Raw genomic sequence first — 10,338 nt, forward strand, 5'->3', positions numbered from 1 at the left:
TTCACCCATACTAGCCAGACCCGTTACTCCTACAATTCTGCTACCACCCACTGATATGACAACATGATGAACCTCCATAACTTAAGAATCTTGGCAGAGCCATATACCATAAGGCTGCACTGGAAGTAAGCATGTTCATGGTTTGGTGTTAAACCAGTTAAACCATGAGGCCAACCCGCACCGAACCAGATATACGGTTTGTACCGGGTTCAACTGGTTTCGGGATTGAAACCGCGAGCACAAACTGTTAGCTGGTTTGAGACCAGCCGAACCACACGAAACCATTCACAAACCGCCAGGTCATAGTTCTGCTCACCATCAGCAGCGTCGGCAGACTCCCGCGAAGGTGCACGGCCATGACTGGTGCGATTCAGGCGCAGCGCATGGCCGCCGCCTCCCGTCCGATTCAGGTCACTGGCTGTTCGATTCAGGCTGTCGGCCGTCCAATTCCGGCCGTCGCCATCGCGGCCGTCCGATTCCGGCTGCCTATTCTCTCCGGGCCACCGCCGTCCCGACTGTCTGTCGTCGCCCCGGCCGTCCAATTACGGACGCTGCCCTAGCCGTCCGATTCCGACCGCCGCCCCGGCTGCCACTGGTCCTCTCCTAACCGTCCGCCACCCTCGTCCCGGTTCCAAACCCGCATACACCGGCAAACCAGCCCGCACCAACTCGATGTATGACCTCCTAACTAAACGGTGTAAACCAAACCAATCCAATTAAACCTGCCACTGACGGGCTGGTTTGAGGAACCAGTCTAAACCATTCTAAACCGGGAATGCTCAGGTTGAACTGGAAGCTATCTAAAACAGTGAAGACCCACGAATCTCTTTGTTCCTGGGTGGCAGTCCACAAGTGCACTCTCAGGCAAAGACAACCACATGACAAGTACTAGACACGAGTCATGTGGCCCTGAGTAGCCACTCGACATTCAGCCACCATTCCAAGCCAATCCACCCAGGGGTGCATTAAGGTTGTTAGTTTTCAAAGTTTTGTAAATTTTGTAATCCACCAAACAAATACCAAAGCGGCGACAATTTTGATAGTAGACAGGCATGGCAAAGCATTTACCTAACAGCGGTGGTTCAGGGTGGCTATATACTACTAGGAATTCTAGCATTTCATAAACTTTGAAACCAAAGAACAACCTATCATGCATACTACTAGAAAAACACTAATGCATAATTAAAACTGGGTGAGAATTGAGTGTCACTTGCCTTGTTCAAATCAACCCGAACAATCACAACAATCACATGCAAGACCCTGGTCCTCCTCACAATCTAAACAAGGCAAACCCAAGACAAATAAACATAACATTCACAATGCACAACCATAGACATGTATGCATGCATGATGTGCATCATTTAATTTCACACATGGGGATGATGTGAAAAATGTTGTATTTGGTGTCCTCTGGTATTTACAATGTTGGTAATGATCTCTGGTTGTATTTGTGTTATTAAATTCTTATTTATAGCGCTATTAATCAATTAACAATTCATATACATCAACTAAAATAGGTACTATGGTTTTTATGTTTTGTAAAAATCTAAACCCAACATCTCTGGATGGGGTACAGTAATACAAGACTATAGCAATTGGATTCATTCAAAAATAGTTTGTAGAATTTGAATTATTATCATATTACTAATTTGAATATATTTACAAAAGCAAGTTTATGCACGTATCAACTTTGGCCAACTCTGGTTCCATGATGATCTACGTGTTCTAAGGATTCCAGAGACTACAAATTTGTAAATTTTAGCCCACCGGATTAATTTACACAATTTTTATAGTGTCAAGGGGTTAATTCTCTGTTTTGAATTATGGTGCAAACTTTATCACAGAACCTATACAATATTATGGCATAGTTGGATTCTACAGGTTACAAGCTTGCGAATGATATAAAATTTGTAAAATTTGGGCTTACGGTTGATTTTATATTGATTTTCCAAGTTGGACACAATTTCTGACATTTGAATTTGAATTTTCAAACGAATCTGACTGGGCGATGACTGTGCTGCCACGTGGCCGCTTCCTATTCGCCCGTACCTGTTCGGTTTAGTGATCTAATCTAAGCCGTAGGATCTAGATCTCACGAACTAAATAAAAAGAAAAAAAGAGAGGGGATGGGAGGGGGGTGCTCACTGCCGGCCGGAGATGGTGACAGCGGCGGCGCGGGGCTCGGTCGGGGTGCTCGCCGGCGTTCCGGCGGTCGACGGTGGCGGAAGAGGGGCGAACGACGTGCATCTCGGTGTGGCCGACACGATGGCGGAGGTGGCGTGGCCAGGGGCAGGCTCGGGTGGCCGGGGCGGGGGGCCGGACAGGGCGGCGCTAGGGCGTGCTTCGGCGAGAAATCGCCGTAGCCTGGCGACGTTGTTTGGGTGGGGAGTTGGGGGAAAGGAAGAGGAGAGCGGGGGCTTTGAGAGGAGCCGCTCGGGGGCAGAAGTGGGGGTCATGGCGAGTGTTGGGGCCGGGTGCTATTCGTGGGGGGAAGAACGGCCGGGGCGTGTGGGCGTGCGGAGGTTGAATACAACCCCGTGAGGGGCCCGCCTGTCGGCGTATGAGGGGAGAGAGAGAAGGAGGTGCGGTTGCGGGGCTTGGGCCGTTTCGGCCGAGCTGGGTTGGCTTGGGCCGGCCCAGTTTCGGCCGTTGCGGTCCGTTTTCTGTTTTTTTTGTTCCTTTTCTTTTCTTTTCTCTTTTTCTTTTTCTATTTTATTTCATAACTTTTGATTCACAACTCCGAATGACCTCAAATTTGTTTCTAATTTTTTTTAAAATAAGAGGGTTGTTTTGGGACCAGAGTAGAGATGTTTTAAACAAATTTGAAAGTTAAAATAAAATAAAATAGCACATAGGCCATTTGACAAGAAATATGTGAGTTATAAACTTTAGGGTTTGGCCACTTTGGGTTTGTTATTTCATGTGATTCATTTAAATGCAAGGATGATATGAATGCATGATGTTTTTAAAATTTTGAAAACTTGGGATGTTACAGAACCACTCTCCACCCTGCTTCAAATCCAGCTAGGTAAGTCTATTAAAAATTAAACTATTCCTAGAATTCCAAATCCTCGACAAGACAGCAGAAGAGATGAAATTAAATTGCAAGAATTTTTTTGTTACAAAGTTATCTACTAGCTATGTCTAAGTACTTTTCCACCTTATGATTAAACATTTTCTCAATCAAAAGCCAAATGCTTCTGGATGCAATCAAAGAAAAGATGATGCACACTCTCAAATTCTTTGCAGAAAGAGCACTCTATTGGTTTGGGAATACCCCTACGTCTCAAATTATCCCTAGTCATGATTTTATTCTGTGAAAACAACCATAAAAAACCTGGACTCTGTGAGGAATTTTCAAGTCCCAAACTGCATGCAAGAAAATAGGAATTACTCCCATAAAATTGACTAAAGCATACATGGATTTCGAAGAATATAAATCATTTGTTTCATACGACCACATAAGTTGATCCTCATCATAATTCAAATCTATGGTATTAGCAATAACCAAAACTCCTGCCATTGCACTATCATATCATCAGAGAAAGTTCTCCTAAAATCACATCTCAGAGTTGTTCCATCCTACACCTCACTAGCAGATTTAATTTGTTGATTAGAGACAAATTATATATCCAAAACTGTGTAGCTAAATTAGTATTACCAAACCAAATGTCTTCCCAAAATCTAACACTCCTACCATTTCCAATTTTCCAACCATTTCCAATTTTCCATTTATAACCAAGCCTCACTGCTTCTGCAGCTTCCATCACTCCCTTCCAAAAAGTTGATGGATGAGCATCATGGCAGCAAAGTATATTGGGATTCCTAGTATTATATTTATTATCTATTACTTTTCTCCACAGAGTTCCTTCACCATGTATATATCTCTTAACCCAAGATCCTAGTAGATAAATATTTAAGTCTTGCATGTTCGGGATACCTAAACCTCTAGACTCTTTCCTCATACAAACAAACAGAATGCCAGTTAGCTAAATAAATCTTATTGTTCCCTTCTTCATCATTCCACAAACAGTTAGCTAACTGAATGTTTATTAGTTTCAAATTCCACTTGGGGGCGACAGGGTTGAGAACGCGTCTCTCGTTTCCACGCAAATGACAAGTCGGTAACGGAAATCAGCTTAACACATGGCGTATTTTGGTGATTTTGCCAAATAAAATGACGGTGCAATTCCGTGGCAACCAAACAACATAACTTTGGAATTGCCAAATGGATACCAAACGAGCTCTTAGCCGTTGACTGAGAATTAACGGAACCGTAATAAAATATGAAAGTATTCGGCAAGTTCCGTTGTGAACCTATCCCGAACCGCTCTTCACACACACACCTGCCACTGCCACCTGGGCCCGCGCGCCCAACGTTCGACTCGCGCTCCTAACCGACCTCTACTCCCACACATAGCGCCTTTTTCTAGGGAAAGACCACAACTGACTTCACTTGCTACCTGCGACAATCCCAGGGTCTCGTTTGAAAAAAAAAAAAAGACAAGAGCCATCCTCGCCGCCGTCGAGAGCCCGGCCGCCGCGATGGCTCGCACGAAGCACCCAGCTGCGAGGAACTCCAGGCCGCAGCCCAAAAAGCAGCTCCAGTTCGGGCGCTCCCCCGGCCTGGGGCCGCAGCAGGAGACAGGTGAGCCTCCCATCCCTCTCCTGCCTTACGAGCGAATACGCCGCCTCTTTGATGCGGAAATGCTAAGCTCGTGCTCTCTTTTGCAGGCGGCACGAGTACGTCGGAGGCACCGGTGCGTGTGAGCCTGTCTATCTGGGTTTCTCTGTTTCGTTTTGTCTTTTTCTTCTGATTTGCTCGTTACATGTTCGACGGAATGCAGAGGCGAGGTGGGCGAAGGGCGGCTGCAGCGACGACTCAAGGTGCGGTCTTCTTGTGTCATTCTCTTGTTTTATGTCACGTGTTTAGGGCTTTAGGCTGCTTTCTCGGGTCATTTCCGATCATTCCCTTCCTTACTGTGAATATTTGGTGGGGTTGCTGTTCTCGTTGCTGTTCTTTGCTCCTACTGCTGGATCAACAGTTTTACTTTACTACCCTGGTGCAGTTTTTTTGTTTATCTTCTATTGACATGATGACGAGGGTGGACATGGAACTCTCAGTTTTGTTTGGAGTTGCTCTCTGCCAGGTAGCTGTTATTTGGGTTTCTGACTGTCTCTAGTTTGTAATTTTTCTTGAAGAAGCAGTGGCACCTGTGCAACAGAGGGTGAAGAAGCCGCACCGATTCAAGCCAGGCACTGTCGCACTGCAGCAGATCAGGAAGTACCAGAAGTCCACCGAGCTTCTCATCCCGTTTGCACCCTTTGTCCGTCTGGTGGGTACCTCTGTTAAGTCCCCTCTCTATCGACGGTTTAGAGCGCAGAGTGTGATGGGAGATATTGTTGCTGATAAACTTGCAGGTTAAGGAGGTCACTAACTTCTGCTCCACCAAGGTGTACCGCTGGACACCTCAAGCTCTCGCTGCGTTGCAAGAGGTCAATGCTGAAACCTGTCATGTACCATTGGACCTGATGGTTTGATTAGAGAACCATACTGCTTGTTAACCTAAGATCCGAAAACCATGAATTGTGTGATAGATAAATTTATCACCATAATTCATAGTTTGTTAATGCTCTGGTATTAATTCTGTTGATGTATTTATTTATCAACACTAATTCAAAAAAAAAGAGAAAGTATTGTCTGGGTTTAACCTTTGTTTGTAGTAGCGGCTTATTTTTTTTATGGCTGGTAACTGAAACTGAAATGTAATGATGAGTGGAAGGGTATCCGTAGTCTTTAGTGTGTCTGGTTGTTTGTTCTAAGATATACATCATTACGTCACGCATGCAAAACTGAACTATTATTTAGGTTCTATTTTTTTTAAAGAATAAGTTTGTAACTATGCGGTGAAGGAAGACCTAGTGATCAGTGGCACCTTAAATTTGAATCAGGAAGGATATAGTGTGATGGAGAAGATTGAATGTTGTCATGTGATGGTTATGAGGCCTAACAGTGTAAACTATGCAGTGAAGGAAGACCTAGTGATCAGTGTGGTACCTTAAATTTGAATCAGGAAGGATATAGTGCGATCCTGAAGATTGAATGTTGTCATGTGATGGTTATGTGTCCGAACAGTGTATCTTATATGTATCCAGTACAACAACATAACTACTTTGGAACCATCAAGTTTATTGTCCATTTATAGAACATTGCTAATGTATGGAAAACTTACTTTAGTCGCCTCTTGCCGGAATGTATTATTCTGCATGACCAGTAAAATAGCAAAGAGTGGACTAGTCCATTTGACCTATGAATAAGTTAATGTCCTAACTGTACTGTCAATTACTATCCTGCTTGCTCCGAATTGTCACATGATTTTCTTTCCCTTTCCCTCTGCAGGCTGCAGAATATATGTTGGTAGACTTATTTGAAAGGGCAAATCTCTGCTCCATCCATGCAAAGCGTGTTACCCTCAGTAAGTCGGCACTGAATGAACACTTATTTTCATTTACACTATTATGCAACAGGAAACATGCTAGAATTGTTAAAGCACTCGAATTACAGTGTCATCTTTGCTTTTATTTGATATGATATTTAGTTGCAAAATTTGCAGTGATTAATGACATTAAGACCTACAATTATCAGATATCTTTTGTTCTCCACGAACATGTCAAACAAACAGTTAATATGCTAACAATATGGTTTCTGAGTTGCCCAGAATTTTCTCATGCTGCATATTTAGATAAGTACCAAATCTGGTGAGTACAACAGGAAATTTAGGGTAACTAATTACATGTGTATTTGTTATCTTGAGGACAAACAGGCATCAAATCAATATTTTTACTGTTGTAATATATGTTTTATTTCTTTCTTAAAGCTGCCAACTGTTGTATGGTAACAAACACACAAAAAACATTACGTATCATTGTTATTCTTGTATCGTAACAAATAATACATGTTTTCAACCAGCTTTGATTGTATATATCTTAAGAAGGATGCTCCTTAATAAAAGCGACTATTTTATGAAGAAATTACATGTATAGAGTAGCATGTTCACATTTACCTGACTTGTTTTTACTGCTACAGTGCAGAAGGACATCCATCTTGCTAGGCGTATCGGGGGGCCAAGGTGGTGATACTAATGGAATATATTTTCTTCATCCCAGGGGCAAAGCCGTTGCGATACCGATGGGAGATATTTTCTGTATTGTGGGGTGCAATGGCAGTGGTGATAGTGATCAAATAGACAAATATCAGTGGTGATACTCATTGTTAGGAAGTATTGTACTCCCTCCGACCCATATTACTTGCTAGTAATATAGATGTATCTAGAAATATTTTAGTTATATACTAGTGGCAAGTAATATGAATTGGGGGGAGTAGTTGTATCTTCATTTAGTTAGCTGGTCTTCGAAGTTGATTCTTATTTGTTATGTATATCTTAGGGGTCATTTGACCTTCCTAGCCTTTGCGCTCCATTTCAGTTGATCTGATTCAGAGTTTATGTTAACAGTCCAAGAATGCGATTGTGAAATAACTTGCTAAGAGGTTCCTTTGATCTGCTTTGTAAGAGGTTCTCCTCTCCACCTTGCATCGGTTCGGTCGTTGCGGCTTTATTTATAAAGCGGGACAAAAGCCAATTTCAAAGAGAAATAACTTGCTATTGGGAGTGATGTTTTGGCACATGGGAGCGTATGTACCCTTTATTTTGAAATACATGTTAGATATATTTTAAAATGTCAAAAAAATTGAAACAAAAATTTCGCACGTACATCTTCATGTGCTACGCGCTCACAAAGTCGTTTCATGAAAAATCGACATGTCATGTGGCGTGTGTAAAAAAGACAAAATTCGGTGCTGAAACAAAGACTTGTCACAAGATAAATTTTCTCTTTTTTCGCTTAGACTACAAAAAATATCATTTTTTGTGAAACTTGACGAATACACATATATTATGGAGATGTAAATATAATTTTTTATCAAAAAATTTTAACACATGAAAATATGTTTTTATGGTAGAGGGATCATACGCACCCGGGCCGAATTGAGTTTCTGCTTGCTATTGTTGTGGACAAAAGCCAATTTCAAGGAAATGCGTGTACAAACATTTGATACTATTTGCTCTGAATTATTACTCCCTTCGGATTCATATTATGTGTCGCTTGTATGGATTTATCTAGACATATTTTAATTCTTGATACATCCATATTAGCATAGCTATAAGCAATATGAAGCGGAGAGAGTATTTCTCTTTTAAAATCCTGTCTATTTACCGGCCATGGAGAGCGAGCAAAACATGTTGTATCGTGGAGGTACGGGCGCACAGTTGTTATGTGGGGCCACACACTTGTATCTTTTGAGTAAGATTTATCCCCAGTCATGATCTGATGCAGTGCAAAAGTTCAGTAACAACCACTTGTAGCGGCATGTGCAGAAGAGCTTCAGTTAACCACTGCCGATGTTGATCGAACAAGACGTACATCCAACGGTTATCATGGAAGGCATCTTCGCGGCATCTCCTCTAGGCTCACATGCTAGTGCTCGTTTCGATTTGCTGCTTTACAGGTCACCATGTTTGTAAGGCTATAAGGCTATGGATGGCTTACCTGGCTAATTTTATCTTTCCCTGGTGGGTCTCAAGTAACCCTAGCCGTCGTGTTCCGGCTGGTGAACTCCTCTTGTAATAAACCCATTAATATTCAGCCAAGAAGGCGTAGTTGGAAGTAGCAATTCCCAGCCTTTCCCTAAATTTCTTGTGCGTGTGTTCTCTATGATGGAATCCTACTAGCATAGCTTATCAATTGCTATAAGATTCCTGTGATTCCCGGTGGAGTTGGATCTCGTTCACTGGGGAGAGGGGTTCGCCTATCAAATCCTCCTTCAGTGACTAGATTCTGGCGGCAGTGTACTCCTCGGTGGCGGCTGCACAGCTCGAACACAAGCAAAGGTAATCAATTGATTTCTGCAGGCTCATGTGTCATTCAGAGGCGGATGGCATTCGCGTCGGCATGGCAGCGGTAGATTTAAGCTCGTTTGGGGCAAGTAGGCTGCTTTTAGAACAAAAGGCCCTAACTTGTCAAATCTCTTCTTTGTACCATGGCAACGGTAGCTTGACTAAGCCTCGATTCGTTGTCCGATCTCACGAATTGATCAAGGTAGAGAGGGGGGAGAGGGACGAACACAAAGAACAAAAAAGAACACGATGAACGCACACACAAATAATGGGGAATTTCTTCGGCGGTGGTGGAATACTCCTCGGTGGTGGCTTGGCGGCGACTGCACAGCTCGGACACATTCTGTTGGACAAGGCGATGCCTAGGCACCGCTTAAGCATGCTTAGGCACTAGGCGATGGACAAACGCCTCACCTAGGGCATTAGCGGAAGTCTAGGCAGTCTAACCAAGAAATTATCTTCCACAATAAGAAATCAGGTCATACTTCATGATCGAGCTAGATGTGCATTATTATAAAGGTAGTTATTACGTATTTACTCATTTACATGCTATAAATTAATGTTTATTCGCATATAATAACAAATATACACACCTGATAGTATAAAATATGCCCACCTAGGCTGCACCTAGGCCGCTTAAGCATCGCCTAGGCACTAGGCGAATGCCAATCACCTCGCTTACGCCTAGCGCTTTTTCCAACCCACACAAGCAAAGGTAATCAACTAGTTTCTCTAGAATACCTCTTTAGTCTTAAATCCCTCGGTCGATCCTTGCTCGTGTGTCATTCGGAGGCGGGTGGCGTTGGCATCGGCGTGGCAGCGGTAGATTCAAGCTCGTTTGGGGCGAGTAGGCTGTTTTCAGAACAAAAAGGCCCTAATTTTTCAAATCCCTCCTCAGTAGCATGGTAAAGGTAGCTTGATGAAGGGCAAGCCTCGATTTGTAGCCCGATCTCACGAATTTACCAAGGTAAAGAGGGGGTAGAGGGACGAACACAAAGAACGAACAAGAACGCGATGAACGCATGCACAAATAACCCGATACAATCCAGTTTGCTCTCAACGGCCCGAACCACCATTCCGATAGAATCCCTCTCGAGAGAGAGACATGAGGTAGAATCCCCGAGGAAGAGATCGATAAGCAATCCATGGAATCACTCGTATGAGAGACCGAAGTAGAATCACACAATGAGAGATCAATTGCATAAAGCGGGCCTTGATACAACTCATATATTTGTGTCTAAGAGAGGAGGGGTATCCCTAATCAACTAGGGATGGGGGCACAAGCCTAATTTGGCTCATATCTAACCTATCCTCGTGAAGGGGGAGGTGGGATCCTATTTATAGTCCTAGCAACCCAAGGGTACTTTAGGTAATAAGCCAAATA

At 43.1% G+C, this 10,338-nt stretch overlaps 1 protein-coding gene across 4 annotated transcripts; it reads left to right on the plus strand.

The window, feature by feature from the left end:
• The first annotated feature begins 4,439 nt into the window (after positions 1 to 4,439).
• LOC127304854 (histone H3-like centromeric protein CENH3) lies at positions 4,440 to 7,557 on the plus strand. Of its 4 annotated transcripts, none has more exons than XM_051335445.2 (7): positions 4,440 to 4,648; positions 4,735 to 4,760; positions 4,848 to 4,887; positions 5,203 to 5,336; positions 5,422 to 5,496; positions 6,401 to 6,476; positions 7,093 to 7,557. In XM_051335445.2, the coding sequence occupies exons 1-7, from the start codon at positions 4,546 to 4,548 to the stop codon at positions 7,110 to 7,112; spliced, it is 474 nt and encodes a 157-aa protein (XP_051191405.1). In that variant the 5' UTR covers positions 4,440 to 4,545; the 3' UTR covers positions 7,113 to 7,557. The 4 variants fall into 4 exon arrangements, with proteins under 4 accessions (XP_051191405.1, XP_051191396.1, XP_051191389.1 ...); XM_051335436.2 differs by having other exon boundaries at positions 4,443 to 4,648; positions 5,206 to 5,336; positions 7,088 to 7,557; XM_051335429.2 differs by having other exon boundaries at positions 4,444 to 4,648; positions 7,088 to 7,557.
• Positions 7,558 to 10,338: the final 2,781 nt, after the last annotated feature.

This window comes from Lolium perenne, chromosome 1, assembly GCF_019359855.2.
Source record: "Lolium perenne isolate Kyuss_39 chromosome 1, Kyuss_2.0, whole genome shotgun sequence".
Taxonomy (NCBI): domain Eukaryota; kingdom Viridiplantae; phylum Streptophyta; class Magnoliopsida; order Poales; family Poaceae; genus Lolium; species Lolium perenne.